This window comes from Acromyrmex echinatior, chromosome 18 (assembly GCF_024713525.1).
Source record: "Acromyrmex echinatior isolate Ae372 chromosome 18, ASM2471352v2, whole genome shotgun sequence".
Lineage (NCBI taxonomy): Eukaryota > Metazoa > Arthropoda > Insecta > Hymenoptera > Formicidae > Acromyrmex > Acromyrmex echinatior.
Window position 1 is genome coordinate 5,776,960 of NC_141869.1, and position 19,941 is coordinate 5,796,900.

A 19,941-nucleotide genomic window follows, 5' to 3' on the forward strand; every position below is an offset into this window, starting at 1 on the left:
GATTAAGATATCTAATATATATATTTTATATATGTATTTATAAAGGTTGATATTTCATATCTTGCGATACAGTTTAATGATTATATGGTATAATGCGTTATATTGTTGTTTTAACATTTTATTTATAAAATAGAACAACTTTGTGGGAACACACAATAAATGGTCTAAGAAAATATAATGAAGAAACATCACATTGGAAGACGATTTATTTGTCTGATTCGAAAGCGGCAGCCTTCAGGATTGTGTCTTCGTGGTTTAAATAGTTATTTGCTCATAGCTATACGGTCTTAAAAAGCATATTTAACATTGCATAATGTAAATACTTTTACGCTTTCACTTTTAAAATTTGATCAAATTAATAATATACGCGAGATGAACACAGAAATTTTAGAGCGTGATTTTACGTTTTCTTAATGCTACGGTAACTTCATTTTTAAAATCTAATATTTATATATGAATATCTACATAAATGAACGCTATGGCTAACTGAGGTTTTTATAAATAGCTGTACACATCCTAATAAAATGTTCATCTTTTGAAAAAAATATACATTATTATATGTATTATTCGAAACAGGAAAATAATATAAATATGATATATATATATTAAATAATTTTTTATCACAAGGTGAACAATCAAGCATTTAAAAATAAAGTTTCACGTGAATGACAATGGTTCAAACACATAGGCACATTGTAGATATAGTATACAAGGAACGATAAATTTGCGGTAATAAAATCACATGTCGCAATATTACGATTGCCTTCTAAAAATTATTAATATCGTGATAATAGAGATGGAATTATTAGTTCATCATTGAAACAGTTGTTTCTATTTATTACGTATTAATATAACATTCATTTATTACCGCAATATAAAGCTATAACTTGAACAATCACTGTCATTACACTTATCACTTTTAATTACTACATCTCTTGTCTATCACGGTAGTATCTACCCGATAACATTTTGTATGGATTCATGAGTACGTATATTAAATAGCTATTATTCAACAATGAATTTGCTTCAATATATTTTAATATATTCAGGACTAAGAAATTTATGTACATATATTTCTTAATTATGATTCGTTGAAGGCATATTACAAAATATAGGAATTTAACCTTTTGGTGCCACACCTAGTGCATATGCTTTTTTTTTTATTTTGCTTCGCTATAGCTTTGTTATTAATAAAGATACAATGTATAGTAAATGCGTAACAAAACGATATAGAGTGGTACTGAAGGTTTAAGAAAATGGAAAATGATAAAAGTTCGTAGTTATTGTCAATAGTTCGCACAGACGACGAAATTAATTTCATAATATTTTTATAATTACACTGTTCAACAAAAAATTATTTTTTTCTCTCCGAAGTGCACATTTCTCCATCATCGTGTTCAGTGCAAAAAATCTTTGGAAAATATATTATCGGAGAGAATTTAGCTGTTGAACAGTGTTATTATTTAGTGATAATTTATCCTCAATTCGCTGGTTTTCAGAGTTAATTCATTGCTATATAATACCGTTTAAATACTACCGCTTACCTGAGATTAAATTCAACTAACAGGAGAATTTTCCGACGATTTTTACTTTTCTTCGTCGTTTGTACATATATTTGTTAGACCACTTTATTTCTAAATCTAATAACAATGACGACAAAAAATATAGTATATCTCTACACATGTATATTGTATATATATATATATATATATAGCTTTCTTGTCATCTCTTAAAGCAAATTGTACCATCTTTTTACTATGATTTTTTTCTAAAAATTCAGTTATTAATTTTTCCATAAAAATATTGGTCTATTTCTTTACATCTTTCTACAAACTCTCAACATTAGGCATTTTGGCATTTAGGCGCACTAAATATTAAATCTCTCTCTATTACAATAAAAATTTAGAAGTCCTACGAGGTAAACGCCTATTATACTATGTGATTATTCTTTCAGGACCTCTATTAATTCATTTAATTTCGAAAAAGGTATATCTTTTTCGGATGAATACATATGTGGCTCAGAGAAACAGGAATTCTGGCGCACAGTATATATTCGGGAATAAGTTAAGACCCAATTGAATTAGAATAATAGGTTTATGGAAAGTATTGTCGAGACAAAAACTACTCCTTCGAACTACAGAAACTTTTCGAAGACTGTAGCTCATTACTGATTAGGTGACTGTTCAAACTGTCAAGCTTTCGCTTTTTGACGTCTCAGATCGTTCGGTATCAAAGTTGTAAGCAAAACGCCAACTGCAAGAATGCAGCACAGCGCGACATTTGCCCAAAAATCTTCCCAAATGTTAAGCAGGTAGCGATAGAGCGGAGTGAAGGCAATACCGAACAGTTGAACGACTGCGTTCAATAGACCTGTGGATGTTCCTTCGGGCTCCGGGAACGTAAGTTCTGCAGCGAGTTCGAAGCCGACCGGCAGATATCCGGTCATAAAAAAGCTATAAAAATATTTATATGATATAATATAAATAATATAACGCATAAATAATATAAAATTTCGAACAGTCTGAAGTCAAAACCGCTCAATTATTCGACATGCTTTCAGAAATTTTGTGAATTTTTAAAAAAGAGAAATGAAACAATTTTAACAAGATTTTCAACGAAATTCAGTCAAAGAGCAAAGCGTTTAATAACAAATCAAATTAGACATTTAATGGCATAACACGCGAGTCAATAAATTAAAATATTCTTAAATTATAAATAATCATATGATGAAAATAATTGCTGGACTTTACCCTAGAATGCCAGCTGTGATGTAGACAACATATATCTTCACGTCCAATGTGAAAGTAAAGATTATCATACCCACCAAAGAACAAACATACACTCCTACCGTGGTCAACCTGTAAATTAGTATTGTCTTTCACATTTTTTCGATTGTACATATTTGCTCTATCATCAAATAAATCGAGATAAGTTTGCTCTGATCTAATATAATTTGATAAGACATCAAGTAAATGAAATATTTTTCTCTTAGCTTTACGTAATGTTTATAATAATTATTATAAATCAGTTCGATTTGCTGATAGAAAAAGTTGAATTACTTCTGCCAATATTGGAGTGAAATTCCACGATTCTGTAAAATAATGTCTGATTGCTCACCAGAATTTATGTGTTTTGTCTAATAGAATACCGCAGACAATAGAGCCAACCATTCCGGCACAAACTATTGTTAAGCCGATTCGACCAGCATCCTCTTCACTGTCCTAAACAAGAGATAACCACTACCTGTTAGTATTTCTCATTAAACAGAGATATAATCAAGAAACTTATTTGAAAATAGCATTTCATAATCTTGTTCAGAGCCTGTAATCTCCACAGAAAAAAATACAAACTTTTGTAAGAAGACATATATGTACATTGATAATTACGATAATATAGAATTCATAATAGAATTCATATTGCAGAAAAATGCGAGATTTGAATAGAAAAAAGAGTAAAATACTTATAGTTATCGAATAAAATACTTACTGGATATTCTCTGGTGACAAGTCGATTTAGAAGAGTGCTTATAGCATAAAAGATACCGACGTTAATGCCGTAACTGATTAAAAGCAACAGATAACCACGATTCGAACACAATCTTGCGAGAGAATTAAAAAAATTCTTCACGTCCTTATTGCTTTCGGATTTTTCTCTTTGCACAACTTGAGCGGAGCTAGGTGGTAAAGGCGGTGCCGACTTGAAGACTATAAATTACCAATTTCTATTAAGAGTGAAAGAATGGAAGAATATACGCCGCTTGGCGATAAAATCGAAGGATTAAATAAATCTCGACTAGTAGAATCAATTCCTGTTTGTAAGAAAATATAATATAATGTATAAAATGTAATATAAATATATTTTCTTTGATACTAACAGTAATCAAACTATTATTATTATTATTACTAATAATAATGATACATAAAATAATAATAGTAAGCAAAATAATTATATAAAATACACGAAGTAATTTTTTAAAATAAAATTTTGCAAAAATTATTCCTATTCAATAATTTTTCTTTACTTTTAGTCTCCAATTTTACAATTTTTTAATGAAAAATATTTGGAATCAAATATCAATTATCTTGATTTATACGTCACATATTATGTTTTTTAAACTTCGGGATTTTATTGCCAAATTGCAAAACCGATGAATGAAAATTATATACACATACAAATTAATATGAGGATTAGTACGACCGACGTGATAGCCGCGACGATATAGAACATACGTTGAAGCCCCCTTTCGATTTCACAGGTATCCTTGTTCGGCACTAACATCGGTGGAAATAAGAAACCGATAGCTATACCCAGCTGCAACAGAAATTCGTGTGACGAACGTCCTAAGAAATTGTCATTGAGCCCTAGGAAAAGAACAAAAAGAAATGTTTGCCGTGTAAATTCGTAGATCTTATTCCAATAACGCATTTACTTATGGGCTTCTGGAGCGTCTAAGATATTGAATCGTCAGGGGCGTCACAGTTTTAAAAAAATGAATAAGTTATACTGTTACATTCAAATATCAATTATATCCAATTCGAATTTTTTTAAATTGTTTCTACAAATCACCATTGCTTCTATTTAATTTCGTTGATTTAAACAATATTACGCAACTAAAACAAAGGAGTTAAATAATTTAACTAAAAAAATAAAAATTTGACTCAAATTTAGTTCATTATTCATCATCGATGAAGTATTGTTAACAGTATTTCGATATTTGTAAAGTTAATAAATGTAAAAAAAAAGTTGTATTTATTGAGAGAAAATGGGAAGCTACATTGGAGTACTCGAAGATCACAAGTCCCTAAGCACAAATTTTATAAACGTGGCCCTATCTTATTTACGCAGTTACGATATACATGACAATATCTGCCTTGAAAATAGAACTTGTATGCTTACTGAAGAAGTTAAATAAATAACGTTCGTATGTATCTTTACAAATCGTTACCAAAGTGAAATATTTTCCTTGTCAGCTGTTGAAACATGCAATTTCCGTATATGAAGCAACGCACTTCAAAAGGCTAATATTATTTATTTATAAAAGAAAATAAATGCACGTTTGTTATATTCATCGTTCCAATAATTGCAAATAAACGCATCTTAGAAGTATATTAGAAGTTAACCCTCCGGAATTGACGGTGAATCTATTGCATTTTTAATTATATTCTTTATGTTCCATTCTGCAAATCTGAAAGTTATTAAAGTAAACTTAGGCTGCATTCAATTTACACGCTCATGCTGTAAGCTTTATTCCTTTTGTATGTATAAGCGATAACAACAGAATGAAACTTAAAGCACATGTGCTTTCAAACAGAACACAGCGTTAGTGTTTGTATACCTACAGAAAAGATTTCCGGATCCAATGCTATTATTCTTCGATCTATCATAAAACAAGATCAATGTAGAAACAATCATATTTGTTGTTAACAGAGGAATATTTTATTCCTCTGGAAATGGAAAATTTTTTAAATAAATAATCTTGAATATCTAATTTTATGTCAAATACTATACAGCGCTAATATTATAAATTATAGCATCGAATAAAGATTTATTCTAAACGTAAGAATATATAGACTTAAATTTATATGTGTTACTTTTGTCTCAAGATAAGGTTAATCTTATTTAATTCGAGGATGGGGAATAGGAATTGATCTCTAAATCTTAATATCGTTTTATTTTACTGTATAAAATTCTAATGAGATTAGTATATCAAGAATATTTTGTGTCTTAGAAGAGAGGATATATTCTTTTTTATATGACTCTATTTTGATTACTTGAACTTCATTTTGATTTCTTGAAATTAATTAGTGTCTTTTAGTTAACATAAATAAATCAAATAAGAGAAAACATCTTATTTTCGATCGAAGCAGCTTGATGATTAATAATATCCACACATACATAAATAAATTTGTAAATATATTTTTTAATACTATATATTGCGCGCTGATTCTGTTCATTGGACTTGAAACGTAATCATAACATGAAGCTGGAAATAACATCACAAATTACATTGATCGTCAATTGTAATAATTGTCATTTGCGATGTTATTTCCAGGTTCAATTTGTGATTACGTTTCAAGTTTAACAAACCGAATCGGCGCATAATTTGTAGAACTAAAATATATATTTGTCAATTTGCGTATAAATATTATTAAGCACCAAGATCCGTTTCGATCAAAAATAAGATTCTTTCTCTTATTGATTTATTCTTATCGATCTAATTTCCACTTATAATAAATTAAATAAGTTTCACAGATCCAGCGTAAGTAATTGTATTACAGACTTTGAAGTCTGTAGCTCCGGAAGATTAAAGGTAAAAGAGACAGAAGAAACGAGGTCAAGCCATCTTTTCTCTTGTCTGAATTCTAGAGTCAACTAAGATTTTTCTCAAACCTGCGATTATGACACGCAGTCGTGGTTGTAAAATGCATCAGATTGTCCTTCCGTTTCATCATATTACGAAATCAGTGCAATTAAAGCGCGATAGATTCTTCGATAAGTGCGACCGCGATGACTGATAAAATGATAGCGGCAGTCTACAGCACCTTGGAGTAATTGAATCCCTCGCGACGTAGAGTGGGCCCCTCCCCCCTGACACCCCTTCCTGCCATCAGCCGCTCCTCTCTATGCACGACATGGTCGTTCGTCTGTCGAGGTAGCGAAATTAAACGTGGGTGCCCACTTTGACTCGGTTTCCCACCTAATCACGTCGCAATTTAAATCTCTCGAGGCACCCTATTCATCTATCAGTGAGTACTCCAGACTGTCACTTCCGTTGTTCCGTATGCGAGATCTATTCTCATTGTCCGCACGCATATGACACGTATTGGCGATGACAATGTCAAGTGCTTCCTCTTATGTTTTTTAAATAACAAGTGCCATTACATATCGACATTTGATGTCATGAAAAATTGGGCCTTATATAATAATAGCGGATATTCAACTCAAGAGACTAGTTTGCATAAATCTTTCTGAGGATCAAAAAATTTCAAGACGTTGACATATTTCTATTGGAAGTATATAGAATTAGATTAAGGAGGAGTCACCTGTTTCACTTTGTTATGAGATATACTTTGTATTGATTTCAGAAATAAAATTCAGAATTAAAATTCCATTTCTTTGAAATGGAATTGACATGACCAGAACCAAATGGACATGCTGTACATTTGGTTCTGGTCTATTTTATGCGAAAACAGGAAAAATTAAAAAAGATTACAATTAAACGGCTTTAATGTAATATAATAGTGCCTAATAATTTTCAAATTTTTTATCAAATACATAATAATGATCTAGCTAGCTAAATTATCATGACTATGTACTTTACTGAATCTCGTGAATTCACTTTAAAAGTGAGATTATGAATCTGTATTGTCATGTAATAACCTTTTACCAAAGTAAGTCATGACGTCATTAATCTGAGTATGAAATACTCAGCTCACTTCGGTTTCATTCGTGTGTAAATGGAAAGCAACTATTGTTTGACTCTCTCGAGTCTCTCGTGACACATGATCGGATGACAAATGAATAGCTCAGCATTAGCGTAGTTATCCTAGAGATCTTAAGTTCGAGTCTCGTTGACATCCTGCTAGTATATGTGTTTTCAGGAAATTATATATATATATATATATATATATATTATTATTATAATATCCAATGTATTATTGTAATTATAATAAGAAAGAATATATGTAAATAAGTTAATTGTATATATTATATTTTGAAAATAAAAAAAATTAAATAAAAATTATTTTTTGTTAAAGTATTCCCAGATTGACAAATATGCGTAAACTTTACAGCAACTTTATGTTTATTCAGTAATCATTCAATGTATAGATGAGCCGATTTGAAATATTGCAATCGTATTTATTAAAATTAAAAAACGAAATATCATGACGCAAATATGATATAAATATGAGAAACAAAGAATCAAATTTTTGTTTCTTTCTTATACTTACATCATATTTGCGTCATGGTATTTCGTTTTCTGATTTACTAAGTATCACTGTATTATTTGAATCATCATCGGCTCATCCATCTCACACATTTGACAATCCAATACTGAATACAACAACATTGCTGTTAAATTTATGTACATGTCACTGTATGTATATATATATATGCGTGTAATTGACGTAGTATGATATGTCGATGTCTCATAAATCATATGTTTGTATTATAAACGTAAATGTAAGTTGCATTTACTTAATCAGTAAAACAGAGATCTCATCGGAGTTTAGCTGCCACGCCAGCATTATAAGTTTAGTTATAATAACATCAATAAAAATTTAAATGGAAAAATAAGTTTTTTAATAAATTCTTAAACATTTACACTATGACCTTTTCATCAAAATTATATAAAATTAAATCATCAGATTGAATTATACATTCAATGGAAATGGAAATTGATGCACGCAGATATGTAATAAATTTGAATATTATAATAAGAGATAGGATTATTATATTATAATCTTATTTTATATAATAATGAATTATTAGTATTTCATATTCGCGCAATCGAGAAAAGAGATACAAAATAATTAATACCGTGGGTGTCAAATATTAAATTTGACTTGTTATCGAATTACGATATTACGTTATCTTGCGCTTTGATTCGGATAATTAAAGCGATTTTATTACGTGGATTAAATAATTCATGTGCATCATAAAGTTTAGCACGTTGCGAATGATTGATGTGTTACTGTTTGTTTCTTTCACATATTATCCTTATGAAAATATTTGCACGAAGATAACAGATAGTAAATTCAAAACGTACAGTGAGAGAAAAATGATTGCAATTTATAGTCTTTTTTCAGTGCCAATATATTTTTTGATAGAACTATAACTATGATTATTCAATTAAAATAAATAATTCTATTTTCAGACAAAACGGATTTTGATATTTAATAATATTTCTATATGCAAATTTTTGCAAATACAATTTTCATAAACTGCGCACCGATTAGATTTATTAAATTAAAAAATTCGAAAATAGGATCATTTTTCTTAATCAATTCATTTTCATCGATCTAATTCCTATTATAACACATTATTATTAGTTATTACACCAATATTATAACAGAAACTTTATAACAAATTTTGACTACGAACAATTTTGTCAAAATCCTACGAGAGAGAAATATATATTTCTTCCCTATATACATATTATTTCATTTTTAACTTATACTATCTCAATTTATAATTTAATTAAGATTACAAAATAAGATAGTATAAATTAAAGTGAGATACATAGTATATATAAAGAGAAAGAACACACCTTTAAGTTTTCTCATAGGATTTTGATAAAATCGCTCATGCCTGAACTTTATTATTAGGGTCTTTATACTATAAGTAATAATTATAAAATTGGAGTTTCTAACTATAATTATTTTATCATGCAATTATATAATCACAATCAAATATTTTTCCCTCAATGTATACCGGTGCAAAATTAAATTCTTACACTACTCAAAAAAATAAAAAATATAATTAATAATAATTAACATATAATATATAATTATCATGTTTCACGGTGCTTACATTACGATTTGATTTATTCGAGAAATGTCTAACAAAACAACTCAATTCGAGAATAAAACATCAAATCGAAAGTCTCCAGGTTTCTCTTAGAATATGAATATAAGTTCTATCCTAGATATAGTGTAATATAATAAGATTAATGATACACAAAGATATTTGATTACCTGGTTGCCGAAGACACCAATGCCACAAGCTCGACTGACTTCGTTGTCTCCAAACCATACCGCGGCCAACCGAGCAGGAATGGACAAAATACAGGTTTGGCTAATTGCTACCACAGTTTGACCGCAAAATGTGATCCAAAAGCGATCGGGGGCTACGCTAAATACTTTTAACCAGGAACCTATGGCGGTCCCAAGAGCTCCAACGATCACCGTCCATCTGAGACCCTAAAATCCCATATATATTCTTCCATATATTCATCTATTTAATGAGCAGTAATATTACATATCCAGTCAACACAAAGTCTAAAATCGAATCATAAGACTTTTAGAAGATTTTCACAAAGATCTTCTTAATCTAAGAATAATATTTTTTTTTACCTTGGCAGCAAAAAATATAAATATTTTTTTATGAATATTGTTTAACATATTTTTTCTTTTTTACTAACTATTTCATTGAAAACACGCAATAAAAAAGCGCTATTAATTAAAATTTTTATTTTTTAGAAATATCGTTATAATGAACTATTTAACATATAGCTTACTTCGTAAAATATTTTTTTATTTCTACTTACTTTTTTCAGAAAATCGACATTAAATCCATAATGTTCTCAAATACTATCACTAATAATTTGCAAAACAATAAATAATATACAATATATTGTTAATAATAGTGATTTTAATTAAAATATATAAAATATCAGGTGATCGTTTCCGTAAAAATTAGATGATTACTTCGGTTCAAATAAATGTCTTATGTCCCGATTTTTGGGATTTTATGTCTAGGCAAATATTAAACAATAAATTGACGGTAAAAACTATTATCTATTATTATAATTAATAGGATGCATTATATCAGTGGCATAAGATGCTGTAACATTCTTAATATAAACCACGCGATCTTTAATTGTCATTGTGATTTACCACTCAAATCTACGAAAATTAAGAGATGCAATTTTTCCGAAGATGACTGCCGCTTTCTGGTACTCTCGAAAATTGAATATGAGAAAAAAATAATTAAGAATACATTCCAAAACATTCTTTCCAAGGAAGATTATATACTATAGTATGTTACGTATATTATATATTTCGAGTAAAGTTTTTCTTGGACTTTAAGAGAATATATGACAGGTTTTTCGGATTTTCCGTTACTTCATTCTATCCTATCGTTAACGCAATTATTACTTACGAAATTATCAAGCAAATAACTGGCAGGGAATATCAATGGTATATACGTTATCATGTATATCATGCTCGTCATGTCCACTACATAATCCGAGACATTATAATATTTTGCTACAATGTTCGTAATAATACTATATTCAATCCATTGCATAGCGTTGCTAGCGCTGTATATCACAAAGAGTGTGAGGATCAGCCATCGCTTCTTATAGACCTTGATCTCCTGCAATCAAGAATTTTCGATTTTTCAGCTTCTCGGCCACCAAATAATTAAGTATCGTATAATTTAAATGATCTTTAAATCTTGATCTCTTATTCTATATTTTATTGATTGAAAGAAGGAGTATTAAATTCTATATTACATATGTATATTGAAAGTGACACTAAATTATGTACATATTGAATTAATAAACGGTAAATTACGCACAGCATAGTGGATTAATATACGCTATTAGTGGTAAAAGTGACATCAAAGAGTTCTTTAATATAGTTTCACATAAAGTAGGAATCATATATTGACTTTAATTCTCTACTACTATAGTTCTCATGACATTATCTCTCTGGGATAAAAGTCCATTAACTTTTTAAAATGTCAATCCTAAAGGTAATATATAAGAGAGCTACATATAGTCATGCATCGTTACTTTAGCAATCTAGGATGTATCAGTGTGTATGGACTTTCTATAAAAAGTGATTGGAATTGGAAATTTATTTTTTTTAATTCCAGTCACTTTTTTCCGTATAAAAATTAATATTTTATATATATGTATATAAAATATTCATTTTTATACTTTATATATATATTATATATATATGTACATATTGAAATTCATATAATTCACACACATTAAATATTTATACTTAACTTACGATTTTATAATTTAAATAAAAATTGTCTTATTTTATCTTTATTATTTTAAATAATAATTTAATAATAATAACTTAAGGAAAGGAGATTCACGCGAAAATCAACTATCAGTCATTCAAATAAAATTAAAAAAATATATATTTTAAATGCTGAAAATATTATTTTCAAAAATATTATTTTCAGTACTGAATTAAATAATGTAGAAATGAATTATTAATAAAATTTGTTTTATTTTGAAAAATAAATTTTAGAAAATAATCGGATTGTAAAATCCGTATCTTTATTTATTGAATATCCCTTATATAGCATGTAGAAAATAAAATTAGTGGAAAGGATAAAATTTTATCGCAGTTATGTTTTCTTTGAAAAATAAATTTTCAATTTTTTTCTGTGTATTAGTGTTAAATATGCTTATATTTAACATAAGGTATTATATTTGTAATTTTTGACGAGAAATAGTTTCAGGATGCATATAAAAAGACACGAAATGAATATTGAGTGATTGTAATATTTTACTTTATTATTAAGAATTTCTTTCAAAAATTTGCTGCACTAGGTCTTCTTCTTGACATAAAGCTTGTTCTTTTTGTAAATGCAGTTCGTATTATTTTTCTCTATGTCGCATTTATTGTTAGAATCATTAAGAGACTTTGCTATTATTTCCTATATCTCTCATTGTATTCACAAACAGCTTTTGCGATCGCAGCTTCAACAAAATATTTCAATGGAAAAATATCTTGAAAACTGCAGGAAAATAAGCAAATTCTTTCAATGATTCTAGAATGACGCGAAAAAAAAAGATAATACAAACTGTAGTTACAAAATGAACAAGTTTTTGTGTTTAAACAAAGGTTTAAATAGTGTAGAATGTTTTTGAAAAACATTCCTAATAATAAAGTAAAATATTACAATCTCTCATTACTCTTTATTCTTTTTTATATACATTTTTATATCCTGAAGCTATTTCTTGTGAAAAGCATATTAAAAAAAATTTATTTTTCAATAAAAATTTTATAAAATTTTCAATTAATTTTTTTTGTACATGCTACGTGAAGGACATCCAACTAATAAATAGGGTATACTTTACGAACTGATAGTTTTTAAAATTTTTTTTCAAAATAATGCAAAAAAATTTTATTAATAATTTATTTTTACACCATTCAGTTCATTCAATACAATTTTTCAATATTTTTATATTATTCGATACACTATTCAACACGTATTTTAAAAATTTTGTCTCAAAAATTATTTGTAGTTGATTTTTGCGTAATTTTTAAATAAAAATTTTCTCAATTTAAAAAACGGACTTCTAATAATTCAACAAACAAAGCAATAATGGGCGTGCAGAAGTCAAGTGCGGAAATTGTTGCGCAGAAAATTGTTCGCTATCATTAAAAATTAATAAGATCTATTTACTAGTAATAAAATTATAGGGAATCATTTTCTGCGCAACAATTTCTGCGCTTGACTCCTATATGCTCATTGTTGTTTTTTTGTTCAAAAATTTTCTCATTTTTATTATTTTTTTTAAAAACGTGTCTATATTTCTTATTGAAATAACGTTCAGATTTTAAATCACCGCCAAACTATTTTCATAAATACAATATAGAAAAATCTGTAATTTTTTTTATAACTTTTTCATTTGATTAAAAAGATACATGTACATTCTTAAATGATAAAATCGCTAAAAATACCACGTCAATTCAAAGCGAAGATTATTTCCTCGATATCTGCTAGTCTGTTTTTTTTTTCGCAATCATTTGTGATTCTTGTTCATTCGACGATAAAATTATTCACCTGCGTCGGTTGCACGTTGCAATCACCGGAAGGCCCACTCATTTTAAGTAATAACGGTATCCTTTTACAATTTTCGTCAAATTTTCGTGCCGAGCTTCGATCATTAATATCGAGTAATATTAATTAAGAGTGATTAAATCTAGCAGAAGTATCATCGAGAGATAAACCAAGGCAATCCTTCCTTTGAAGCCGCTTTAGTTCCTAAAATTCAAACAAATGTCGATTTCACTTCTTTCATCTTCTACCTCTCGATGAAAAAAAAATTAAAGTGTCAAAATTAAAAGCATTTAAAATATCAAGCGCGAAATAATGTCGATATTTAGATCGAAGAGTATTGTAAACTGTATTACGTCTATTACTTTATATGAAAGCGTCGTTACGAAATTAATCAATTTGTCCATTTGCGTATTCCAATTGTGGACAAATGAAAACTTTGCCGTATATATCATAGATTACGGCGGATTGCAGTATTGATAATTAGGAATGAATAATTTGAAATAAACTATTTCGATGTCATAGTCATTTCACAGAAATGCGGCTGCGAGGTGTGGGCGTTTGTATGCGTGAGTCTTTGTATGTTAATTAGACGCGCATTTATAACATCGATATTCGAATGAGACAATCGAGACAATAATTATACTAAATATATCAACATTAAAAATCGAATTAAATCATTAAACATCTGTCTGGGCACTTTTGATTTCACACAAATTAATATTATTTTAAATTTTGATTTTATATCTCACGCTGATATTCCAAATAAGAATTACAGTATAAGATTAATAATTTTGCGAATATGTCGAGCAATCGCGACAAATTATACTCAAGTGTTATAATAAAAACTAGGAATTGAGGAAAAATATCTGCAATCAATTAGAATTGAAACACTTCGAAGATTGAGTTCGATTAGAGAATAACTTTTTTATTTGAAACCTAAATAATATTTATCTAAGTGTTATTTATAAATATTAAAATAAGTTTTATATATATATCTTCACATTAAAATAGCATTATAAAAAGATATAGTGTAATAATTTTAAAATATCTTCGTATATTTTCAGACATGCAGCAGCATAATTTAATACCTTCACTAATCTGAAAATATTAATATTTATCGCATAAAACATTAATTATATTAGATCACATAAAAATTATATCACATAAAAATATTAATTATATTAGATAATAATGCAATTAAATATTGAAATATTTTATTATACTATTATATTATATGTGTGAGTAAATATTAATTTCTCCTAATGATTATTATAATGAAATATTATTAAAAGATGATTAAAATCATAAAAAAGGGAACGAACAAGAAGAGCGAAATTAATTAGGCCGCAATCAGACTATATTGAAAATTGAGATTAAAAATTGAAATTTGACCAGTAAGAGAGAGAGGACAAAGGAATTTTAATTTCTACTGTTTTGATTTCAATCTTTCAATCCTCAATTTCAATCTTCAATGTCTGATTCTCTCCGGTCTTACACTAAAAAAAGTGTTGTATTAATTGGAATTGTTTTGTTGAAGTATTTAAAAGCTTAGTTACAGATCTAGCTAAGCTTTTAAATTAAAACAGAAAATAATTACGTAGAAATCTCAACTATGATGACACAAAAAATGTCGACCTTCTCGCAACCAGTTTGGTTATCCTACATAATTACTTTGATGTCCCAATAAAGTTTCAAACCTGTATAAAGCTAAAATATATTTAGATATCTCAATAAAATCGTTATTATCGTGATTTATTTCTCGTTTATTTTGAACTATCAAACATAAATCAAAGTCAAGTGATTTGATTACTTTACCAGAACAAATGATGGTCCCATCAACTCACGATCGTATCTTTATCGAACCGCACAACTTGAATTTCCCATGACGCATCCGACTTTGAATGAATGATTTTCCGTAAAGACGGTCAGATTACATCAATGCGTCACACCTCGTTGTTGCCGGTAACGCGTTGATCCCGATAGCGTGAATGATAAAATGCGGAGCGCTTTCGTGATACGCCGGACGTAGACTAAGTGTATCGCGGGAGTCGCGAGAGCATCTAACTGATTCTGGCCTTCCACAAACGTCCCTTGTCCATCGTCCCCCGCCGCCCACACCGTATAGTCACGCACGTGAAAATATTTGCGCGCACAGACGAGCTACACGCTGTCTGTTGCACGCGGGACATAACGCGCGCGCCTATCAATGACGGTATCAGTTGATGAATGCGCCGTCGCAATACTAGTCGTTCACGAGTATCCGACGGAATCACAGACGACGACGGTCGCCATCGCCATCAGATGTGGAGAAACGCTCGGCAAATATCTCTCGAGATCGCGCGAAGTGTGGCATCAAGCCAGAATTTTGCAATTTGATGCTATGTGTTGGTTTACTAGCAATGCAATTTTGAGAAGTAACGCTTTAGAATAACTGAAAGTTAGAATAATTAAGGTCGATGAAACCTTCGTCTTTTTCCTGTGTCTGATTTGTGAACGCTAAATCGTAAGTTTTCCTATATGGAAAGAACGATTTTGCTGAAATCTAAGAGTTTAGATAGATTTTAAAATAATTTTGTTTGTCAAAATAATTATGTAGGTTTAATAGGTTTAAAGGTTGCTAAAATGTCTTTTGCAGAATTACTCATAATGAGACATCTACGTAATTATTTTAATAGTGCAACAAAGTTATTTATAGATCTGTATCTACAAGGAAAGAATTGTTTTTCTAAAGAATCTAAAAATTTTGCTAGACATACATTCGAAAATTTCTTTGGACTATCAAAATAATTATGTAGGACATCCAAAAATTGAATATCTACAATTTTTGCAGAATTGCTCATAATGTTCGAGATATGTACGTAATTATTTCAATTGTCCAACAAAGTTATTTTTAGTTATGTATCTACACGAAAAAAATGCATGATTTTTGCCGAAGTATCTAAAAATTTATAAATCTGAAAACAATTTTATTGGATCATTAAAATATTTATGTAGGATCAAACTAGTTGCTAAAATGTCAAAATTTTTTGAATAATATATTATTATAATGCTTAAGATATCTACATTATTATTTTAATGGTCCAATAAAGTTATTTTCAAATCTATGCCTATGGAAAAAATGATTTTACAAAAGTTTTAAAAAATTTAGCTAGATGCAGATTTGCAAAATAATTTTGTTGGACCATCAAAATAATGACGTTCAAACTAGTTGCTATTTTGCTAAAATGTCAAAACTTTTTGTAGAATTGCTCGAAATGCTTGAAAGACATAACGATTTACGTAATTATTTGAATAGTTTAACAAAATTATTTTCAGATTTTTAACTATATAAATTTTTAGATAGTTCAAAATCGTTCTTTCCATGCTATATTAACATTTATGGAAATTATTCATACGTTTAATGGTTTTGTTTTTATATAAGTTGAACAGACACACACACATAACACAAACACAATTTGTACAAAGCAGAGGTTTATCTGAAAAGATAATAAATACTTTGTATTAATCATTGCGTGGCAATGAACTTTTTATGCATGCCGCAGCTGTATTTGCATAATCCTATTGTATATAATGTCTAACGAATCATTGAATACAATAATAGCGTATTTTTATTGTCGATACAATACAGTGAATAGACTCAAAATAAACTTTATAATATAAAAATTTTCATTGCAAAATTTTCTATCGAAAAAGACAATCTGATACAATTACTACCGCGTATTTAGGTAAGGAAAATTCCATGGACGAGAATAAAATTTATACACACATAAGCAACGAAAAGGATGTCCACAGAAATGCGCATATAAATTCCTAATCTCTCACCAGTTATCTTCTGATGACTTGATTTCTTTTCAATACGTATGGAGTTCTATGCTTACTAACGATGTTTCGAAGTCGACTAACCTTAACAGACTGCGTCAAAAAAACTTCTTGTTGACTTACTTAACAAACTGAAGCGTAATTAAATAATTGCAGAAAATAAATGTAATGAAGCAAATAAAAAGCGAGGTTGCAATTGATAACCCGAAATGCAGATTAATTTCAATATTAATATTTAATTATTATAATTAAACTTTATGTTGAAGTTATGTTAGTTTATTAAAATTGATTTAATTAACAAATGTATATTAATCAAAATATTTAAATGAAATTTGCAACTGGTTGTTTATATTATATTTTATTTATATATCGTAAATATTAAATGATTGCATAATTAATATGACAAAATTTTTTGTTTTAAATAACTGCGATATCCAACAATTGTTGCTCACGTACAGATAAGAAAATTCGGCATTTATTCACATTTTTTGGAATACCAGTAAAATACCGATAGCTATAATAGTAACCAAAAGACACTGTGAGTAAACCGTTGTCTTATCAGTTGCACGGAATTGTACGAGATAACATACGTATGTATTTGATATGACTCACTTCAAGTTTCACGGTCTAAAGAGAAGCCTTGTTTTATAACAATACTTGGAATTTTATTCACGAATATACCATTATATATGAATGCAGAAAGACAAGCACTTTTTATTGCTGGAAGTGAAATCGATATAATTGTGTTCCTGGGGTGAGTTCTACATGAAATTAATTATTTCAGTTCTCTTATATCCATCATCTGGCGCGATTTTATTTAATGTGTTCCACGTCGCATTATGATTTTAATTGTATCTCTTCTAATAAATTAGAAAGTAGAACATGGCACAATTGGGGGATTTAGTTTACTGTATTATCAGACACTAAACTCAGCATCAAGCTACATCAGTTTTATCTAAATTTTAATTTTACCTTCGGAAGAAAACCGATCAGGGAGGATGGGTCGTCGCCGCCATTGAAGCTTGATTCTGTTGCTCTTTTAACTTTCATTATCACAAGCACTCGAAAATTCACTCAAAACGCAAGTTTTTAATTAGGAAGATAAAAACACAGTCGTCAATTGGAAAAGCGTCAAATAAACTAATTCCTCTGCCAATTCCGATGAGCGATAATCCGATAATCAGACGTTCATTAACCTTCGAGTATCGTTCTTCTCGATCAGCAAAAATAATTCGATATACAAGCGAAAAATAATCGCCACGAATGAATAAAGAAGGCGATTTTCTCTCTCTTCGTTTCGACGTATCACGCACAATAAGATCGGCGAGGCAGAGTCACGTTCCAGCGTTAAACGCAGAATACTAAATGAAGCTCTTCAGACGATAACTAAATAAACTCATGGTGTAATAAGATAAGAGGTCTGTTCACGTTGCTTGCACTTTTTACACTCAGCATCTTTGCTTTCTCTCTTTTCAACACCCAAATGTATACACTGAGAAAAAAAAATGCTGTTGATTCAATTAAAGCCTATATTACGGGCTGTCACTGACATAAGTAATTAATTCATGTATATTTTTATTGACAAAAAGGCCTTGATTATTGAAATAATAATTTATGCCTTTGTGTTAATAAAAATATACATGAATTAATCACTTATGTTAATGACAGCCCGTAATATAGACTTTAATTGAATCAATAGCCCGTAATATAGACTTTAATTGAATCAACAGCATTTTTTTCTCAGTATATCTATCTTATTTTAATTCAAATATTTTGAGGGATTTCTCTCTCAAGCAACGCAAGTAGACCTAAGGTGAAACGTTACCGCGGATGCGCGAATTTAGGAGATCGAATTTGGACTAAAATTTGATTGGCTGTTCAATGCTGCTGCTATTATACGCAGAAAAGTACATTTGGATCCAAATTTGATTGATTGTTTCCAGTGCTATCGCCATTATGCGCCTTTCACCTTATCTTATTAAACCATAGATAAACCAATAAAGCCGGCAATTAGGGATATCGTTTCACATGAGGATGGTAAGGTCACATGATAATTTATTATTGCAAAATAATAATAAAACATCATGCAACATTCGAAGACTTTTATTTTTAAAAAATCAAACATGCAAAGCGAATGCCTAACAAGATGTATTTATCTGTTTCTCCCATTTCTATTTTTTCTATAAAGGATCTATTTGTAAAACTGCAGTGTTAAGATGCTTTTCTGTTGATTCTAATAAGTGATTAGAAACTAATAATGAACGCGAACCGTCTGCGACACGTAAATTTTATTTATAATTGTGTAATTGTTACAATTCATTTATTAACAAACTCTTTCAAGATTAAAATATATGTTTTTACTGCACGTGTAAAGATTCACATAATTAATTATTTAAAAAGGAGGAAAAATATTATGATTATTAATTACTTAGATAGAAAAGTACATATGTATATAAATTACATGAAAGTAATATTAATTACGAGCAAAATAAAAAATTATTTACGAAGAAGCGATTGTATCAAGAAACATTGCATGTGGTATAAACAATATGGTATTAGCAATACGTGTATCAAATTATCAAC

The 19,941-nt window shown here is 29.0% G+C and overlaps 3 protein-coding genes across 5 annotated transcripts in view; 1 reads left to right on the forward strand and 2 right to left on the reverse strand.

The window, feature by feature from the left end:
- The window catches only part of LOC105144839 (uncharacterized), a 162,858-nt gene that overhangs the window by 103,756 nt on the left and 39,161 nt on the right, over positions 1 to 19,941 (forward strand). The gene's annotated exons all lie outside the window — the stretch shown is intronic.
- On the reverse strand, positions 98 to 18,700 carry LOC105144837 (choline/ethanolamine transporter flvcr2a). Of its 3 annotated transcripts, none has more exons than XM_011054033.2 (8): positions 18,331 to 18,700; positions 10,885 to 11,100; positions 9,699 to 9,923; positions 4,173 to 4,311; positions 3,487 to 3,704; positions 3,118 to 3,221; positions 2,751 to 2,858; positions 98 to 2,453 (listed from the first exon to the last, which is right to left on the reverse strand). In XM_011054033.2, exons 1-8 carry the CDS (start codon positions 18,406 to 18,408, stop codon positions 2,192 to 2,194), a joined length of 1,350 nt encoding a protein of 449 aa, XP_011052335.2. In that variant the 5' UTR covers positions 18,409 to 18,700; the 3' UTR covers positions 98 to 2,191. The 3 variants fall into 3 exon arrangements, with proteins under 3 accessions (XP_011052335.2, XP_087271542.1, XP_087271541.1); XM_087415416.1 differs by lacking the exon at positions 18,331 to 18,700 and adding an exon at positions 15,355 to 15,581; XM_087415415.1 differs by lacking the exon at positions 18,331 to 18,700 and adding an exon at positions 13,543 to 13,683.
- LOC105144930 (queuosine 5'-phosphate N-glycosylase/hydrolase-like) overlaps positions 13,624 to 19,941 on the reverse strand; it is a 62,282-nt gene continuing 55,964 nt past the window's right edge. The window contains exon 8 of the mRNA XM_087415419.1: positions 13,624 to 13,743. The gene's annotated coding sequence lies outside the window, so the exon portion shown is untranslated. The remainder of the gene's footprint in view (positions 13,744 to 19,941) is intronic.